This window comes from Lethenteron reissneri, chromosome 69 (genome assembly GCF_015708825.2).
Source record: "Lethenteron reissneri isolate LAM-NWPU_2019-01 chromosome 69, ASM1570882v1, whole genome shotgun sequence".
Lineage (NCBI taxonomy): Eukaryota > Metazoa > Chordata > Hyperoartia > Petromyzontiformes > Petromyzontidae > Lethenteron > Lethenteron reissneri.
In genome coordinates this window covers 7,449,968-7,472,038 of record NC_083847.1, presented here as the reverse complement: position 1 = coordinate 7,472,038, position 22,071 = coordinate 7,449,968, and the positions used below count along the sequence as shown (strand labels likewise).

Genomic DNA, 22,071 nt, shown 5'->3' with positions numbered 1-22,071 from the left:
TGGTTTCCTCCGCAGAGCGATGTCAGCATCTGGAGACGACCATCGGAACACTTCCCAGGATACCTGTGAGGAGCAGCCACCCACCCACTCACCCACCCACCCAGCCACCCACCCACCCACTCACCCACCCACCCACTCACCCACCCACCCAGTCACCCACCCACCCACCCACCCACCCACTCACCCACTCACCCACCCACCCACTCACCTACCCAGCCACCCACCCACTCAGCCATCCACCCACCCAGCCACCCACCCACCCAGTCACCCACCCACTCACCCACCCACCCACCAACCCACCCATCTAGCCACCCACCCACCCACTCACCAACCCAGCCACCCACTCACCCACCCACTCACCCACCCACCCACCCACCCACTCACCCACCCACCCACCCACTCACCCACCCACCCACCCACCCACTCACCCACCCACCCACCCACTCACCCACTCACCCACCCACTCACCCACTCACCCACCCACTCACCCACTCGCCCACCCTCCCACCCACCCACTCACCCACTCACCCACCCACTCACCCACCCACTCACTCACCCACTCACCCACCCACCCACCCACCCACCCACTCACCCACTCACCCACCCACTCACCCACTCACCCACCCGCTCACCCACTCGCCCACCCACTCACCCACCCACCCACTCACCCACTCACCCACCACTCACCCACCCACTCACCCACTCACCCACCCACTCACCCACTCACCCACCCTCCCACCCACCCACTCACCCACTCACCCACTCACCCACCCACTCACCCACTCACCACCCACCCACTCACCCACTCACCCACCCACTCACCCACTCACCCACCCACTCACCCACTCGCCCACCCACCCACCCACTCACCCACCCACCCACTCACCCACCCACTCACCCACTCACCCACCCACTCACCCACTCGCCCACCCACCCAGTCACCGACCCACCCTCTCACCCACTCACCCACTCGCCCACCCACCCACTCACCCACTCGCCCACCCACCCACTCACCCACCCACCCACTCACCCACTCACCCACCCACTCACCCACTCACCCACCCACTCACCCACTCGCCCACCCACCCACCCAGTCACCGACCCACCCTCCCACCCACCCACTCACCCACTCACCCACCCACCCACCGCTACCACTCGCTACTCACAGCACTTTGCCCCGACGGTGCGTTGAAGAAGCCGAGGCTACCTGGGGGGTCTTTGCCTGTGCGCAGCTACAAGACGCTGGGCCGGGTACCGGCGGCGCCGTCTGCCGTCGTCGAGATGATCCGTCCCGGGGATCTGCGCCGGCGCTGGGACAGCATCGTGACGGACATGGAGGTCACGGAGGTCGCGGGCCCGGTGAGAGACTCACACAGAGACCCACACAGAGACCCATAGACTCACACAGAGACCCATAGACTCACTCACACAGAGACCCACACAGAGACCCACACATAGACTCACATAGAGACCCATAGACTCACACAGAGACCCATAGACTCACACAGAGACCCGTAGACTCACACAGAGACCCGTAGACTCAGTACACAGAGACCCACAGACTCACACAGAGACCCATAGACTCACACAGAGACCCGTAGACTCACACAGAGACCCATAGACTCACACAGAGACCCACAGACTCACCACACAGAGACTCACACAGAGACCCATAGACTCACACAGAGACCCACAGACTCACACAGAGACCCATAGACTCACACAGAGACCCGTAGACTCACACAGAGACCCGTAGACTCACACAGAGACCCATAGACTCACACAGAGACCCACAGACTCACCACACAGAGACCCGTAGACTCACACAGAGACCCGTAGACTCACACAGAGACCCGTAGACTCACACAGAGACCCACAGACTCACACAGAGACCCACAGACTCACACAGAGACGCTGGGACAGCATCGTCACGGACATGGAGGTCACGGAGGGCGCGGGCCCGGTGAGAGACTCACATAGAGACTCACACAGAGACCCATAGACTCACAGAGACCCATAGATTCATCACACAAAGACCCATAGACTCACACAGAGACCCATAGACTCACATAGAGACCCACAGACTCACACAGAGACCCACAGACTCATACAGAGACCCATAGACTCACATAGAAACCCATAGACTCACCACACAGAGACCCATAGACTCACACAGAGACCCACAGACTCACCACACAGAGACCCACACACTCACCACATAGAGACCCACACACTCACCACACAGAGACCCACACACTCACCACACAGAGACCCACAGACTCACACAGAGACCCACACACTCACCACACAGAGACCCACATACTCACCACACAGATACCCACAGACTCACCACACAGAGACCCACACAGTCACCCACAGACTCACCACACAGAGACCCACAGACTCACCACACAGAGACCCACAGACTCACACAGAGACCCACAGACTCACCACACAGAGACCCACAGACTCACCACACAGAGACCCACAGACTCACCACACAGAGACCCACACACTCACCACATAGAGACCCACAGACTCACCACATAGAAACCCACAGACTCACCACACAGAGACCCACAGACTCACCACACAGAGACCCACAGACTCACCACACAGAGACCCACAGACTCACACAGAGACTTCCACATTGGCATGAAGCTCCTTAATAGAGTTTCTGCTGCGGAACAGAATAACGATGCTGATGACGATGTTGACGATGTTGACAATGAGGATGATGATGATGCTGATCACGATGTTGACGACGATGACGTTGATGACGACGTTGATGTTGATGTTGATGATGTTGATGACGATGATGTTGATGACGTTGATGTTCATGTTGATGATGTTGATGATGTTGATGATGTTGATGACGATGATGTTGATGACGTTGATGTTCATGTTGATGATGTTGATGTTGATGATGTTGATGATGTTGATGATGTTGATGCTGATGACCGCAGGACACTTGCATCGCACGCTACACGACGGCCGGCCAACTATGGAACACCATCGCCCCGCGCGAGTTCGTGGACCTCTCACACACGCCACTCAACAGGAGTCATGGCTTACTCACCTGTGGTATGCCCAGCGCTGGCACCATCAACACCAGAACCACCAACACCACCAACAACACCATCAACACCACCACCAACACCAACACGACCACCACCGCCATCAACAGCACCACCACTACCACCAACACCACCATCAACACCACCATCAACAACACCACCACCAACACCACCACGACCACCCCCACCATCAACAGCACCACCACTACCAACATCACACCACCAACATCACACCACCATCAACAACACCACCACCAACACCACCACCAACACCACCACGACCACCACCGCCATCAACAGCACCACGACCACCACCAACATCAACAACACCACCACCGCCATCATCACACCACCATCAACAACACGACCATCAACACCACTACGACCACCACCGCCAACAACAACAACAACCGTCATTTGCCACAACGTAGAGGTGATATCACCACGGCGCTCGTGCCAGGCTAGGTGCACTTTAAGGCTACGTGAAATGTCGAACGCCCGCTAGCAGGAGATAAGGGGACAGACCCTGCAGGTGTCATGGGTTGCCTGAGATGAGTGGCTGATGCAGCACCTGTGCCCCCTACTGTACCAACTTGCTGTGCTTTAGCCACCCGGCGCTCCGCTCGTTGTTGTGAGCGTCGCTCCTCCGCCCTCCGTTGTTGTTGGAGGGCGACTGCCTCCAACTGCCCAGTAGCGTCCTTCACGAGCCTCCTCCACTGAGGCCGATCTTGACACCGCTGGTACCAGTCATCGGCAAGTCCACTCAGCTCCACGTCCTCCTGTACCACATCACTCCATCTCTTCTCTAGGCCGTGCCGCGCCCGTTTAGCCCCCTCGATCCGGCCGAACAAAAGCTGTTTAGGCATGCGGTGGCTGGGCATGCGGGCTACATGACCCAACGCAGCCTTGCCTGCCGGAGGAGCTCACCGATGGGACTTTGTCCAGATCTTTAAAGGATTTGTGAGCTCCTCACACAATCCAGCCTGCAGGTGAAACCCAGGATGGATCGTAGGCAGGCCAGCCTGAATGTTTCTAACCGGCGAAGATGTTCCATTAGGGGAGTCCATGTTTCGCAAGCGTAGAGAAGGGAGGGAATGACTGTGGCAGAGAAGACCTGAAGCTTCGTGTGGAGCGACAGACCAGGTAGCTTGTTGTATGGCAGTCTCCTGCCCCGAGTAGAGGACTGTCCACCCCTCATGGTGGCAGGAGCCAAAGCCGGTCCACCGGACCTCCTGAATACCACAGAGATCCAGGCGGTACCGGTCCAGCTCCCGACAGAGGAGTGGCAGCCTCTCCTCCGTAGTTAGCATTCGAACATTCCACGTGGCCATCCGTAGTGGCTTTTTGTTATTTCTGGAGGAGCCCTGAGGGTAAAGATTCAATCTGCTGGCTCCGCCAAAAATGGGGTTTGGCCAGGAGACGTCATAGACGCCTGTCCCCTCCCGGGGTCTCCGGCACACGCTTAGTTAGATTTTCAACACGTGTTTTTGTGGTACTTGAAGTAACGGTGGATGGGTTTACCAGCGCCTCGCACCCATCCAGAGCCTCCATTGATCGCGGTGGTGGCTACAAGCGAATTTGGATTGGCCATTTCCCCCATGGCATTGATCAGATCCACCTCAGGGTTACCCTCCGGCTCCAACCAGGAGTTTTTTTTGCTGGATCACCAACAACACCATCACCACCGACACCACCACCACCGACACCCCCACCACAATCACCACCAACACCGCCACCAACACCACAATCACCACCGACACCACCAATACCATCACCACCATCGACACCATCAATACCATCACCACGAATACCAACAACACCACCAGCATCACCACCGCCACCACCACCACCACAATCACCACCACAATCACCACCAACACCACAATCAACACCGCCACCAACACCACAATCAACACCGCCACCAACACCACAATTACCACCACAATCACCATCAACACCACCAGCACATCTCCGCAAACCCAACATGCAAAGCGGTGCGTGCAAATCACATACGCTAATTCACACACGAATAACCAACATGCCAATTCGTGATGCCAACCGGACATGCAAATCTGACAACGCAAATCTCCCTTCCTACCCCCATCCCCCCCCCCCCCTGACTCGGGGTGCCAGGCGTCAGCGTCGATCTCCCCTCGACGCAGTCGCCAAAGCGGAGGCTCGTGCGCGGCTTCAACCACCCGTGCGGCTGGTTCTGCTGCGGTGCCGGTGATGGTGGTGGCGGTGGTGGTGGTGATGGCGGTGGTGGCGGTGATGGTGGTGGTGGTGGCGGTGGCGGCGGTGGCGGTGGTGGCGGTGGCGGTGGCAGTGATGGCGGTGGTGGCGGTGGTGGTGGCGGCGGTGGTGGCGGTGGTGGCGGTGGTGGTGACGGTGGTGGCGGTGGTGGTGGTGGCACCGTCTGCGAGCTGACTGGCTACGTGCACACCGACCTGCGAGGCCTCCTGCCGCGTGCCCTGGTGGACGCCGCGATGGCGTCGGCGCTCGCCGGCTTCTACCGCGACCTGCGGAACGCCCTGCGCCACCGAGGATGAGCGCGGCGACAGCGGCGCAAGCAACACAAGCACCACATGCACCGACACTACCACCGCAAGCACTACCACCACCGTCACTACCACCATCACTATCACCATCACTACCATCACCATCACTACCACCACAATCACCGTCACTACCACCACCGTCACTACCACCACAAGCACCATCACTACCACCACAACCACCATCACTACCACCACCGTCACTACCACCACAAGCACCATGACTACCACCACAACCACCGTCACTACAACCACCATCACTACCACCACCGACACGACCACAACCACCATCACTACCACCACCGACACGACCACAACCACCATCACTACCACCACCGACACACAATCACCACCACCAAATCCACAACCACCAGCGCCACGTCTACCACCACCACCACCGTCTCTGATACTGCTGCTGCTGCGTCGATCGGTGTGACGACGACGACGACGTTGATGTTGATTATGTCGATGATGATGTTGATGTTGACGATGTAGATGATGATGATGACGATGTAGATGATGATGTTGATGTTGACCATGTAGATGATGATGTTGACGATGTAGATGATGATGTTGATGTTGACCATGTAGATGATGATGATGACGATGTAGATGATGATGTTGATGTTGACCATGTAGATGATGATGATGACGTGATGCGGCTGCCACTCCGATTTCTCGCTGTAAACGTTGCCAGCTATTTAATGTAAATTTTATTAATTTAATTTCATCTTTCACAAATTAAAGTGGCCTTGGGTCCGGATGATCGCGCCTGCCTGAACCTGCGTTCAACTTATTTCGCGCCACACGGAGCCAACGGCGCTCATCGGATGTGCGGGGTTGTGATGGTGACGTCGTTGAGTCCTCAAGACTCCTTTTCAGGAGGGTCCTGCCACGAGAGGGTGGGCGGCCCGCACCACGCCCGGCCATCTTTGTCTCACTAGTGGTGATGTTCACACCCAGTACTCATTTAAGGCTGCCACGACCTAGGGGAGGCCCATAACCGCTTCGGATCATCGCTGGCGTTGAGCGCGCTAACCGCTGCACCACCGGTCCTCACACTCACATCCACTCGCTCGCCACTGAGTGGCGTCACGTCGCCTGTGCCAGGCCAGGTGCACCTTGGCTGACTGAGATGAGCGGTAGATGCACCACCAGCTGTACCCCATACTGTGCCAGGCTAGGTGCAGGAGGTCACGGGACCAGACCCCGCAGGTGCCATGGGTCGACTGACTGAGATGAGCGGTAGATGCACCACCAGCTGTACCCCCCCTACTGTGCCAGGCTAGGTGCAGGTCTGAGAACAAGACCCAGCAGGTGCCATGGGGTTGGCTGACTGAGATGACCAGTAGATGCACCACCAGCTGTACCCCCCTACTGTGCCAGGCTAGGTGCAGGAAGGTCACGGAACAAACCCAGCAGGTGCCATGGGTCGACTGAGATGACCGGTAGATGCACCATCAGCTGTACCCCCTGTTGTGCCAGGCTAGGTGCAGGAGGTCACGGGACAGACCCAGCAGGTGCCATGGGTCGACTGACTGAGATGAGCGGTAGATGCACCACCAGCTGTACCCCCCTACTGTGCCAACTTGCTGTGTTTTATCCGCCCTGTTCATTGTGAGCGTCGCTCCCCTACCCTCCCACTCTACCAACGCTCACACTGGGAAGCAGGCCTCGGCAAGGGAAGGTAATTTACCCTTTTTACCGGGTAAAGGTGTCGACATGCCAGGGGGTAAGGTAAAGGGTCGGGTAAAAGGTAGGCTCGTTGCTTTTGAGCTTTTACCTTACCTGCTGAAGGGGTAAAGGTAGGGTAGAGTGATTGTATTTCGATTAAAAGCTTTCGTGACTGCAGGGATTCATCTTCTTGGTTCTTTCGGTAAAGTCGTCACGTAGAAGGGAAGTAATAAAATAATAAAATAAAATAAAAATAAAACATTAAATCGAAATTTTACATCAACAAATCTTTGGTTTATTTCAGCAGCTAAGGCACAGCGGGCTATGTAGCTCTCTCTCTCTCACAAATTATAGCAACTCAACGAAGCGACGCATCATCATCATCGTCGTCGTCGTCGTTGACAATTATAGCAGCGTACAAATATATGGGCATAGACACACCCACTTCCATATATGGGCATAGACACACCCACTTCCATATACGGGTAACGCCACACCCACTTTAGTCCATATATGGGCATAGACACACCCACTTTAGTCCATATATGGGCATAGACACACCCACTTCCATATATGGACATAGACACACCCACTTCCATATATGGGCATAGACACACCCACTTCCATATACGGGCATAGACACGCTCACTTCCATATATGGGCACTGCCCCCACCCACTTCCATATATGGGCAATGCCACGCCCACTTTAGTCCATATACGGGCAACACCACACCCACTTAAGTCCATATATGGGCATAGACACCAACCTCCATATATGGCAACACCACACCCACTTCCTTATATGGGCATAGACACACGCACTTAAGTCCATATATGGGCATAGACACACGCACTTAAGTCCATATATGGGCATAGACACGCCCACTTAAGTCCATATACGGGCATAGACAGGCCTACTCCGTCGCCCCGCGCCGCTGCGTCTGCGCGAGCTCCCTCCGCCGGAGGCTCCGCTCGAGGCAGCGCACGGCCGCCCCCTGGTCCAGCGACGCGTCCACCTTGTTGACGAACAGCTGCGGCTGGCGCAGCACCCACGGCACGTCGCCCGCCGCGTTGATGCAGATCCCGCGCACGTGCACGCCCCTATTGGGGGGGGCAGGGGGGGGCAGGGGGGGCAGGGGGGGCAGGGGGGGGCAGGGGGGGTAAGGGGGGTTAAACCGCGTAGGGGTTTCCTGTAGTTGACGTTGTTATGGTCGGAGGCGGAGAGCTCCCCACTACCCCACACTAGGGTAGGGGTGGGTTAGAGTAGAGTTAGTGTAGGGTTAGGATACGGTTAAGGTAGAGTTCGGGTTAGTGTAGGGTTAAGGTTAGGGTGAGGTTAGGGTAGGGTTAGAGTAGAGTTAGGTTAGGGTTAAGGTTAGGGTAGGGTTAGGGTAAGGTTAGGGTAGGGCTAGGGTTAGAGTAGAGTTCGAGTAGGGTTAGGGTATGGTTAGGGTTAGTGTAGGATTAAGGTTAGGGGAGGGTTAAGGTTAGGGTAAGGTTAGGGTAAGGTTAGGGTAGGGTTAAGGTAGGGCTAGGGTCAAGGTTAGTGTAGGGTTAGGGTTAGGGTAGGGTTAGGGTTAGAGTAGAGTTAGGGTAGGGTTAAGGTTAGGGTAGGGTTAGGGTAGGGCTAGGGTCAAGGTTAGGGTAGGGTCAAGGTTAGGGTAGGGTTAAGGTTCGGCTATGGCAGGGGGCTAGTGCTAGTGTTAGTCTTGACCAACCCTGACCCTCACCTGCAAGGCGGGTAGGCAGGTTATGGTTAAGGTTAGGGCAGGGTTAGTGTAGGGTTAGGCTATGGCAGGGGGCTAGTGCTAATGTTAGTCTTGACCAACCCTGACCCTCACCTGCAAGGCGGGTAGGCAGCTCCTTGCAGGACGTCCCCCTCCATCGACTGCCACCTGACCAGGTGAGTCAGCGCCTGCACGTCCGTCACGTCGTACTTCTGGTCGACGGGCGTCGCTCCGGGCACCCCGGGCATCCGCTGGAGCGTGGCCCACAGGTGCTCGTCCGGGCTGTAGGTGTCCTTCGACCACTCGGCGAAGGCCCGGGCCGCCGGGTCGCTCAGCACGTGCTCCACGAAGGCCCGCGTCACGGCGACGTAGGCCCCGCCGGCGAACACCGGCGTGGCGATGGGCGGTGGGGCCTTGGCGAGGCGTAGGTCGAAGACGCGGTTCCACACGACGGCGTGACGCGTCCGCCAGCGCGCCGCCTTGAACCGGCTGGGGCGCGTCGACTCCACGCTGTTAGCGCCGTGCAAGCCGCCCAGCGCCCGCACGATCTCCAGGTTGGTCTTGATGGGGAAGTCGAGGCCGCAGAGGTTGATGAAGTACCTCCAGGGGCGCTCGCCGGCTCGCTCCACCAGCTCGCGCATGCAGTTGAGGTCGGCCTGTACGCGCGACCACGAGGCGTAAACCACCACCTCCAGCCGGCGGGCCACGAACACGTTGGGGAAGCAGGCGGCGAGGGCGCGCACCGCCTCCAGGTAGGCGCGGGGGGACTTGGCGTCCACGTGGAGGCAGTAGAAGTTCTGCGGCGCGTAGACGGCACGCAGCAGCCTCTCCAGCATGTCCACGCGGTGGTGGACAACGACGGAGTAGGCGATGGGGAAGGCCGCCTCCTCGTGGCTCAGAGGGGCGTCAGCGTAGCGCCGCGCACGTCTGAAGGCGGAGCAGTCGCGCGTCCAGGCCACCAGGAGCCGCTCCGCTTGGCCGGATCGTCTGTTCGTACCAGGAGGTGCGGGGGGGGGGCGACCGCGTTCGGTGAGTCGGTTCAGGCAGGTTGTGTGCAGGTCGGCCGTGGCCCGATCACGATCTGATGTCCAGTCCAATCACAGTCCAGTCGCGGGCCAATCACAGTCTGATCACAGTCCGGTCGCGGGTCAATCACAATCCAGTCGCAGGTCAATCACAGTCTGATCAGAGTCCGGTCGCAGGTCAATCACAGTCTGATCACAGTCCGGTCGCGGGTCAATCACAATCCAGTCGCAGGTCAATCACAGTCTGCTCACAGTCCAGTCGCAGGTCAATCACAGTCTGATCAGAGTCCGGTCGCAGGTCAATCACAGTCTGATCACAGTCCGGTCGCGGGTCAATCACAATCCAGTCGCAGGTCAATCACAGTCTGATCACAGTCCAGTCGCAGGTCAATCACAGTCTGATCAGAGTCCGGTCGCAGGTCAATCACAGTCTGGTCACAGTCCGGTCGTGGGTCAATCATAGTCTGGTCACAGTCTGGTCACGGGTCAATCACAGTCTGGTCACAGTCTGGTCGCAGGTCAATCACAGTCTGACCACAGTCTGGTCGCGGGTCAATCACAGTCCCGGCCGAGGTGTAAGACAGCGAATCAGCCACTCACCGAACGGAGGCCAACAGCTCGGGCGGTGGCCAAGCCTCCCCGTCGCTCACCGAGGCCTCACAGTCGACATCATCACCGCCAACGCCGCCGCCGCCGCCGGCTCCTAACGAACCGGGTGGTTCCACGGCCCCCCACGGAGCGAGCGGCGGCGGCTGCCCCGGGCCGTAGAAGATAAGCAGCAGCAGCAGCAGCAGCGGCAGAACGCAGAGACGGCGCTTGTCCCCGAGCGTCATCGGCTCGGCCGCGGGTGACGACACTAGAGCGGCCCCCTCCCCCACGTCCAGGGCCGAGGGAGCGGCGGAGCGGAGACGGAGTTCGATTCGCGGACTCGTTCGGGAGCCGTCCTGGAGAAAGGGCGTTGGCCCGAAACGTCGGCCCGTTATCATTGGACGAGGCGTTTGGGTCAAGTTGTTGTTGTTTGACTTGCTACCCACTGGGATTTTTGCACACATCGTTGGTGTACGGTGTTTTTTCTGCAATATTTAGCTGTCTTTTCTTGGATTTTCTGTTTGCACTTAGTTACATATTCAGTTTAAGATGTTTTTTTGTTCATGTTTTTTGTTTGTTGCGGTTGCACCCGATTCAAGAGCCGAATGGCTCACAGGGCTACACCTAATACATGAACTTGAACTTGAACAGACTCACACGCTAACACAACCGCCATTCGCCACTAAGTGGCGGTGACGTCACCACGACGCTTGTGCCAGGCCATGTGCACCTTGAGGCCACGTGAAGTGTCGAATGCCCGCTGGCAGGAGGTCACGGGGCAGACCCAGGTGCCACGGGTCGACTGACTGAGATGACTGGCTGATGCACCACCTGTGCCCCTTACTGTGCCAACTTGCTGTGCTTTAGCCACCCGGCGCTCAGCTCGTTGTTGTGAGCGTCGCTCCTCCGCCCTCCGTTGTTGTTGGAGGGCGACTGCCTCCAACTGCCCAGTAGCGTCCTTCACGAGCCTCCTCCACTGAGGCCGATCTTGACACCGCTGGTACCGGTCATCGGCAAGTCCACTCAGCTCCACGTCCTCCTGTACCACATCACTCCATCTCTTCTCTAGCCCGTGCCGTGCCCGTTTAGCCCCCTCAATCCGGCTGAACAAAAGCTGTTTGGGCATGCGGTGATTTGGCATGCGGGCTACATAGTCCAGCCAATGCTGCCTTGCCTGCCGGAGGTGCTCACTGATGGGACTTTGTCCAGATCTTTCGAGGATTTGTGAGCTCCTCACACAATCCAGCCTGGTTAAACCCAGGATTGATCGTAGGCAGGCCAGCCTAAATGTTTCTAACCGGCAAAGATGTTCCATTAGGGGGGGTCCATGTTTCCCAAGCGTAGAGAAGGGAGGGAATGATTGTGACCGAGAAGACCTGAAGCTTCGTGCGGAGTGATAGACCAGGTAGCTTCCACACAGCGTTACGCAACCGATGAAAAGATAATGCCGCTCGACTGATTCGGAGTGAGACCTCTGCTGTTAAACCGGAGTCGGTCATGAGCACACTGCCCAGGTATGGGATACTCTCCACTCTCTCCACAACTGCCCCATCACCGATTGGGAGTTGTGGGGGTGGAGTGTCCGATGGTAGAAAATACCCAGGCAGGTGCTTAGTTTTGGTGGGGCTGATGGTAAGGCCCCACCTCTTAGTGGCACGCTCCAGTCTCAGCAGCAGCGTCTCCAACTCCTCCTCTGAGTGGGCTACAATTACCAGGTTGTCGGCATACATAACGTGGTTGATCAATAGGGAGGCATCCCTTGACCGCACCCGGGCATCGATCAGCCTCCCATTGTATCTGTACCAGATGGAAATTCCTCCGGTACAGCTCCTGAAGGCTTCATGAACTACGTGGTTGAAATAGATGTTAAATAATGTTGGTGCCAGATGACATCCCTATCGCACCCCAAGGTGTACAGGGAATGGCTCCGACTCCTGGCCACGTAGTTTTACCCAGGCCCGCTCACCATCATGAAGGTCCTTAATGATCGTGAGCAGAGGGTCAGGGACTCCGAAAGCACGAAGAACAACCCAGAGCCCGGGCCTACTGATGGTATCATAGGCATTGACCAGGTCAATAAAGCAGAGATGTAGGTCTTGTTGGAATTCCCTACACCTCTGCTGTATCAGACGGACAGAAAATATGGCATCTGTGCAGGACCGCCCTTTCCTGAAACCGCATTGGGGCTCCGCAAGCCTCTCCTCAGCGTGCCTAGCAAGGCGATGTTAATCCTTGCCAGGACCTTTCCCACATACTGAGGAGTGAGATGCCCCTGTAGTTGTTACAGTCTGTGCGGTCCCCCTCTTTAAGAAGGGGGACTACCAGGGCATCCTTCCAATCCTGCGGAACCCATCCAGTGGTCCAGACTGTTGTTATGATGTCATATAGGGCAGTCTGCGCACAAACACCACCCTTCCTCAGCATTTCGCTTGGAAGATCATCTCTGCCCGGTGCCTTTCCTGGTCTCAGACGCTGGATCGCCTTCAGTACTTCAACAGATGGCACCTCAGCCAGCCACTCACAGGGGGTGACTTCTTCCTCCAATATTTGAGGCACCGCAGCCTCGGCAGGGTCATCCCCACTTTGTCCCATGATGTTTTCCAGGCTGAGGGATTCCCCCTCCCCCAGGACCTCACAGAAATGTTAAGCAAATCTGCAAACCTGTTCTTGGGGGTCGGACATTGGATCACCGTTCTTTCCCCTAATGATGGTAATAGGTTTGGCACTGCAGGCTACCTTTTTGATGGAGTTAAAAAGTGATTTGTGATCGCGGGCCACTGAGGCAGACTCCATCTCCTCAGCAACCCGCGACCACCACCCATCCTTGCAGCGCCTCACGGCTCTCCGAACCTCCGAGCGAAGGCTGCGGTAAGCCTCCTCATTCCCTGACGTGGATGCTGTAGGCGATGAGAGTGGGCCTGTCGCTTTTTCTCAACTATCCTGAACACCTCCTCTGTCAGCCAGGGTCTCTGGGGAGGTCTGGACCACGTACCCAAAGCAGCCATTGCAGCTGAATGAGTCACAGTCCTAAACCTCGCCCATTTACCCTCGACATCTGTGGGAGTGGGGGACGATGCCAACCCCAGCCACAAGCGATGATTAAATTCTCGCTTGCAACTTCCATCAGCTGAGACCAGGCCACTTTAGGTTGGAATGGGGTCCTGGGTGGACACCCACCACCGGAGTGGAAGAATGGCAGGCGCATCTTACAGATGACAAGTCGATGGTCAGAGGGCAGATCAGCTCCACCGTAGGTCCTGGGGTGTCAAGGACATGGGCTCGCATCCGCTGGTCCGTCACTGCGTAGTCCAGCAGATGTTCTTGCTTGGACCCGGCATGTATTATTATTTAGATATTTTCCACGTCGTTTAGTGGTAATTTATTGAAGGTGGAGGGGTTACCAGCCCCTCGCACCCGTCCAGAGCCTCCGTTTAGCCGCTGTGGTGGTCACAGGACGCCATGAGGGGAGAGGCCAATCGGAATTGGCCCTCCCCCCACAGCAATGTCCACGATAATGTTGCCCGTCCGGCACTACGGGGAGGTAGGGGGTTGTTTTTGCCGGTACACACACGCACTTACACACACGCACTTACACACACGCACTTACACACACACGCACTTACACACACGCACTTACACACACGCACATACACACACGCACTTACACACACGCACTTACACACACGCACTTACACACACGCACATACACACACGCACTTACACACACGCACTTACACACACGCACTTACACACATACACACAAGCACTTACACACAAGCACATACCCACACGCACTTACACACACGCACTTACACACACGCACTTACACACACGCACTTTCACACACGCACTTACACACACGCACTTACACACACGCACATACACACACGCACATACACACAAGCACTTACACACACGCACTTACACACACGCACTTACACACACGCACTTACACACAAGCACTTACACACACGCACTTACACACAAGCACTTACACACACGCACTTACACACAAGCACTTACACACACGCACTTACACACACGCACTTACACACAAGCACTTACACACACGCACTTACACACACGCACTTACACACAAGCACTTACACACACGCACTTACACACACGCACTTACACACAAGCACTTACACGCACGCACTTACACGCACGCACTTACACGCAAGCACTTACACGCACGCACTTACACACACGCACACACACGCACTTACACGCACTTACACGCACTTACACACACGCACTTACACACGCACTTACACACACGCACTTACACACACGCACTTACACACACGCACTTACACACACGCACTTACACACAAGCACTTACACACACGCACTTACACACACACGCACTTACACACAAGCACTTACACACACGCACTTACACACACGCACTTACACACAAGCACTTACACACACGCACTTACACACACGCACTTACACACAAGCACTTACACACACGCACTTACACACACACGCACTTACACACAAGCACTTACACACACGCACTTACACACATACACACAAGCACTTACACACACGCACTTACACACACGCACTTACACACACACACTTACACACACGCACTTACACACAAGCACTTACACACACGCACTTACACACACCACTTACAGCCTTACACACACGCACTTACACACACGCACTTACACACAAGCACTTACACACAAGCACTTACACACACGCACTTACACACACGCACTTACACACAAGCACTTACACACAAGCACTTACACACACGCACTTACACACACACGCACTTACACACAAGCACTTACACACACGCACTTACACAACGCACTTACACACAAGCACTTACACACACGCACTACACACACGCACTTACACACAAGCACTTACACACACGCACTACACACACGCACTTACACACACGCACTTACACACAAGCACTTACACACACGCACTTACACACACACGCACTTACACACAAGCACTTACACACACGCACTTACACACAAGCACTTACACACAAGCACTTACACACACGCACTTACACACACGCACTTACACACACGCACTTACACACAAGCACTTACACACACGCACTTACACACACGCACTTACACACACGCACTTACACACAAGCACATACACACACGCACTTACACACACGCACTTACACACACGCACTTACACACACGCACTTACACACAAGCACTTACACACACGCACTTACACACAAGCACTTACACACACGCACTTACACACACGCACTTACACACACACGCACTTACACACAAGCACTTACACACACGCACATACACACACGCACTTACACACACGCACTTACACACACGCACTTACACACAACACACTTACACACACGCACTTACACACACGCACTTACACACAAGCACTTACACACACGCACTTACACACACACACTTACACACACACACTTACACACATACACACAAGCACTTACACACACGCACTTACACACACGCACTTACACACACACACTTACACACACACACTTACACACATACACACACGCACTTAGACACACACACTTACACACACGCACTTACACACACACACTTACACACACGCACTTACACACAAGCACTTACACACACGCACTTACACACACACACTTACACACACACACTTACACACACGCACTTACACACACGCACTTACACACAAGCACTTACACACACGCACTTACACACACACACTTACACACACACCAACACACACACTCACCCAGTATGGAGCGCGCTCGTAGTGATGGTGGTGGTAGTGATGGTGATGGTGGTGATGGTGGTGGTGGTGGTGTTTGTGATGGTGGTAGTGATGGTGGTGATGGTGGTGATGGTGGTGATGGTGATGGTGGTGATGGTGGTGGTGTTTGTGATGGTGGTGGTGGTGATGGTGGTAGTGATGGTGGTGATGGTGGTGGTGATGGTGGTGGTGATGGTGGTGATGGTGGTGGTGTTTGTGATGGTGGTGGTGTTTGTGATGGTGGTGATGGTGGTGGTGATGGTGGTGGTGGTGATGGTGATGGTGTTTGTGATGGTGGTGATGGTGGTGGTGGTGATGGTGGTGGTGATGGTGGTGGTGTTTGTGATGGTGGTGATGGTGGTGATGGTGGTGGTGATGGTGGTGGTGATGGTGGTGATGGTGATGGTGTTTGTGATGGTGGTGGTGGTGGTGGTGATGGTGGTGGTGATGGTGGTGGTGATGGTGGTGGTGATGGTGGTGATGGTGGTGGTGTTTGTGATGGTGGTGATGGTGGTGATGGTGGTGGTGGTGATGGTGGTGGTGTTTGTGATGGTGGTGATGGTGGTGATGGTGGTGGTGATGGTGGTGGTGATGGTGGTGATGGTGATGGTGTTTGTGATGGTGGTGGTGGTGGTGATGGTGGTGGTGATGGTGGTGGTGATGGTGGTGATGGTGGTGGTGTTTGTGATGGTGGTGATGGTGGTGATGGTGGTGGTGTTTGTGATGGTGGTGGTGATGGTGGTGGTGTTTGTGATGGTGGTGGTGATGATGGTACAGTGGTGGTGATGGTGGTGGTGTTTGAGATGGTGATGATGGTGTTTGTGATGGTGGTGATGGTGGTGGTGATGGTTGTGGTGGTGTTTGTGATGGTGGTGGTGATGGTTGTGGTGGTGGTGGTGATGGTGTTTGTGATGGTGGTGGTGATGGTGATGATGGCACAGTGGTGGTGATGGTGGTACAGTGGTCGTGATGGTACAGTGGTGGTGATGGTGGTACAGTGGTGGTAGTGATGGTACAGTGGTGGTACAGTGGTGGTGGTGATGGTACAGTGGTAGTGGTGATGGTACAGTGGTGGTGGTGATGGTACAGTGGTGGTACAGTGGTGGTGATGGTACAGTGATGGTACAGTGGTGGTACAGTAGTGGTGATGGTACAGTGGTGGTACAGTGGTAGTGGTGAAGGTACAGTGATGGTACAGTGGTGGTACAGTGGTGGTGGTGATGGTACAGTGGTAGTGGTGATGGTACAGTGGTGGTACAGTAGTGGTGGTGATGGTACAGTGGTGGTACAGTGGTGGTGGTGATGGTACAGTGGTAGTGGTGATGGTACAGTGGTGGTACAGTGGTGGTGATGGTACAGTGGTGGTACAGTGGTAGTGGTGATGGTACAGTGATGGTACAGTGGTGGTGATGGTACAGTGGTGGTACAGTGGTAGTGGTGAAGGTACAGTGATGGTACAGTGGTAGTGGTGATGGTACAGTGGTAGTGGTGATGGTACAGTGGTACAGTGGTGGTGATGGTACAGTAGTGGTACAGTGATTGTGATGGTGGTGATGGTGATGGTGGTACAGTGGTGGTGGTGATGGTACAGTGGTGGTGATGGTACAGTGGTGGTAGAGTGACGTTTCACAACACCCAGGGTGTGGCCCTGACTCTCTGAAGCACGCCACAAAGTTTAAGGTCCCCTGGGTAGCCTCCAGCTGGGCTGCAGGGGCAAGTGCTGCTAATAGCAGCAGCAGCAGCAGCAGTGTCCATCAACTCAACAATCTACTCGTTTTTTTTAAGGCTGAGTCGACCCAGGGGAGGGCAACACTCAGTGGCGGTGACGTCACCACGGCGCTTGTGCCAGGCTAGGTGCACGAGGAGGAGGTCACGTGACAGACCCTGCAGGTGCCATGGGTTGTGCCAGGCTAGGTGCACGAGGAAGAGGTCACGTGACAGACCCTGCAGGTGCCATGGGTTGTGCCAGGCTAGGTGCACGAGGAAGAGGTCACGTGACAGACCCTGCAGGTGCCATGGGTTGTGCCAGGCTAGGTGCACGAGGAGGTGGTCACGTGACAGACCCTGCAGGTGCCATGGGTTGCGCTGCTGTGCCAGGCTAGGTGCACGAGGAGGTCACGTGACAGACCCTGCAGGTGCCATGGGTTGCACTGCTGTGCCAGGCTAGGTGCATGAGGAGGTCACGTGACAGACCCTGCAGGTGCCATGGGTTGTGCTACTGTGCCAGGCTAGGTGCATGAGGTCACGTGACAGACCCTGCAGGTGCCATGGGTTGTGCTGCTGTGCCAGGCTAGGTGCATGAGGAGGTCACGTGACAGACCCTGCAGGTGCCATGGGTTGCACTGCTGTGCCAGGCTAGGTGCATGAGGAGGTCACGTGACAGACCCTGCAGGTGCCATGGGTTGCACTGCTGTGCCAGGCTAGGTGCATGAGGAGGAGGTCACGTGACAAACCCTGCAGGTGCCATGTGCCCTCTTCCCTCCTGTACCAACTTGCTGCGTTTTATCTGCCCGGCGCTCTGCTCGTTGTTGTGACCGTTGCTCTCACAGTGCACCTAGCCTGGCACTCACCCACTCACTCACTCACCCACTCACTCAATCGCTCACCCACCCACTCGCTCGCCCACTCACCCACTCGCTCACTCGCCCACACACTCACCCACTTACGCACTCACTCACTCAGTAACTCACTCACCCACTCACTCACCGACTCACTCACCCACTCACTCACTCACCCACTCACGCACCCACTCACTCACCCACTCACCGACTCACTCACCCACTCACTCACCCACTCACTCACACACTCGCTCACTCACTCAGTAACTCACTCACCCACTCACTCACTCACCGACTCACCCACTCACTCACTCACGCACCCACTCACTCACCTACTCACCGACTCACTCACCCACTCACCGACTCACTCACCCACTCACTCACCCACTCACGCACCCACTCACTCACCCACTCACTCACCCGCTCACTCACTCACCTACTCACTCACCCACTCACTCACCCGCTCACTCACCTGCTCACTCACCGACTCACTCACTCACTCACCGACTCACTCACTCACCGACTCACTCACCCACTCACTCACTCACTCACCGACTCACTCACCCACTCACTCACCCACTCACTCACACACTCGCTCACTCACCGACTCACTCACACACTCGCTCACTCACTCACTCACCGACTCACTCACCCACTCACTCACACACTCGCTCACTCACTCACTCACCGACTTACTCACCCAGTCACTCACTCACACACTCACTCACCTGCTCACTCACCCAGTCACCCACTCAGTCACCCAATCGCTCACTCACCGACTCACTCACTCACCGACTCACTAACTCACTCACACACTCACCCACTCACTCACCCACTCACTCACCCACTCACTCACTCACTCACCCACTCACTCACCCACTCACCCACCGACTCAGCCACCCACTCACCCATCAGCTCCATCTCTTCTCCAGCCCGTGCCGCGCCCGTTTAGCCCCCTCCATGCAGCCAAACAGCAGCTGCCTTGCCATGCGGTGACTTGCTGTGCCATGCGGGCTACATGACCCAGCCAACGCAGCCTCGCCTGCCGGAGGAGCTCACCGATGGGACTTTGTCCAGATCTTTCAAGGATTTTGAGAGCTCCTCGCAAACAATCCAGCCTGCAGGTGAAACCCAGGATGGATGGATCGTTGGCAGGTCCAGCCTGAATGTTTCTAACCGGGCACAGATGTGCATTTAAAGGGGCTCACGTGTCGCAAGCGTGAAGAAGGGGGATGGGAGTGTGGATGGACAGACCAGGAAGCTTCCACACAGCGTTAGAGACACACCCACTCACACACACACACCACACACACACTCACACACACACCACACACACACACCACACACACACTCACATTCTCACACAGACACACACTCACACAGACACACAGACACCCACTCACACAGACACACACTCACCACACACACACTCACACAGACACACACTCACACAGACACACAGACACTCACTCACACAGACACACACTCACACAGACACTCACTCACACAGACACACACTCACTCACACACACGCCACGCTCACTCACACAGACACACACACACCCACTCACACACACTCACACAGACACACACTCACACACACCCACTCACATACTCACTCACACACACAGACACTCACTCACACTCTCACTCACACACACACACCACACACACTCACACACACACACTCACTCACACACCACACACACTCACACACTCACTCACAGACACTCACTCACACACACCCACTCACACTCACCCACTCACACTCACACAGACACACAGACACCCACTCACTCACACACACACTCACGTACTCACCTACACTCACACAGACACTCACACAAACACAGACACTCACACACACTCTCACACACACCACACACACTCACACACACTCACACAGACACACACACACTCACACACACACTCACACAGACACACACACACTCACACAGACACACACACACTCACACACACTCTCACACACACCACACACACTCACACACACTCACACAGACACACACACACTCACACACACACTCACACAGACACACACACACTCACACAGACACACACACACTCACACACACTCTCACACACACCACACACACCACACACACACTCACACAGACACACACACACTCACACACACACTCACACAGACACACACACACTCACACACACACTCACACAGACACACACTCACTCACACACACACTCACACAGACACACACACTCACACAGACACACACACACCACACACACACTCACACAGACACACACACACTCACACACACACACAGACACACAGACACTCACACACACACACAGACACCCACTCACACACAGACACTCACACAGACACTCACACACACCCACTCACATACTCACACACACACTCACTCACACACCACACACACTCACACACACCACACACTCACACACACTCACACAGACACACACACAGACACCCACTCACACACACTCACACAGACACACACTCACTCACACACACACCACGCTCACTCACACAGACACTCACACACACTCTCACACACACTACACACACTCACACACTCACACACACCACACACACACAGACACCCACTCACACACACCACGCTCACTCACACAGACACTCACACACACCCACTCACATACTCACACACACACTCACTCACACACCACACACACTCACACACACCACACACTCACACACACTCACACAGACACCTACTCACACACACTCACCCACACACACACACAACAACAACAACCGCCATTCGCCACTAAGTGGCGGTGACGTCACCACGACACTTGTGCCAGGCCAAGTGCACCTTGAGGCTACCACGTGAAGTGTCGAACGCCCGCTGGCAGGAGGTCACGGGGCAGACCCAGCAGGTGCCAGGCGAGGTAGTCAACATCTCACCACGAAGAGAGAGACGCAGACTCCAAACATACAGCAGCAGCAGCAGGCGTCGTCAGGGTCGGGAGAGTTTATTCGTATTCTTATTTTTCTATTAAACCACGTGACCGATATCACCACCACGTGACCGATATCACCACCACGTACCCAGCC

General features: G+C 55.7%; 2 protein-coding genes across 3 annotated transcripts in view; one reads left to right on the top strand and one right to left on the bottom strand.

Moving 5' to 3' along the window:
* The window catches only part of LOC133360559 (stAR-related lipid transfer protein 4-like), a 10,293-nt gene extending 3,890 nt beyond the window's left edge, over positions 1-6,403 (top strand). The window contains exons 3-6 of the mRNA XM_061579356.1: positions 16-65; positions 1,233-1,359; positions 2,967-3,084; positions 5,211-6,403. Of these exons, the coding sequence (XP_061435340.1) occupies positions 16-65; positions 1,233-1,359; positions 2,967-3,084; positions 5,211-5,626 (711 nt within the window). The 3' untranslated portion in view covers positions 5,627-6,403. The remainder of the gene's footprint in view (positions 1-15; positions 66-1,232; positions 1,360-2,966; positions 3,085-5,210) is intronic.
* A 1,202-nt stretch (positions 6,404-7,605) lies between these two features.
* Positions 7,606-20,386, bottom strand: LOC133360496 (beta-1,3-galactosyl-O-glycosyl-glycoprotein beta-1,6-N-acetylglucosaminyltransferase-like). 2 transcript variants are annotated; one of them, XM_061579258.1, is made up of 4 exons: positions 20,049-20,386; positions 10,660-11,003; positions 9,149-10,021; positions 7,606-8,408 (listed from the first exon to the last, which is right to left on the bottom strand). In XM_061579258.1, exons 1-4 carry the CDS (start codon positions 20,181-20,183, stop codon positions 8,222-8,224), a joined length of 1,539 nt encoding a protein of 512 aa, XP_061435242.1. In that variant the 5' UTR covers positions 20,184-20,386; the 3' UTR covers positions 7,606-8,221. The 2 variants fall into 2 exon arrangements, with proteins under 2 accessions (XP_061435242.1, XP_061435243.1); XM_061579259.1 differs by having other exon boundaries at positions 19,898-20,208.
* Positions 20,387-22,071: the final 1,685 nt, after the last annotated feature.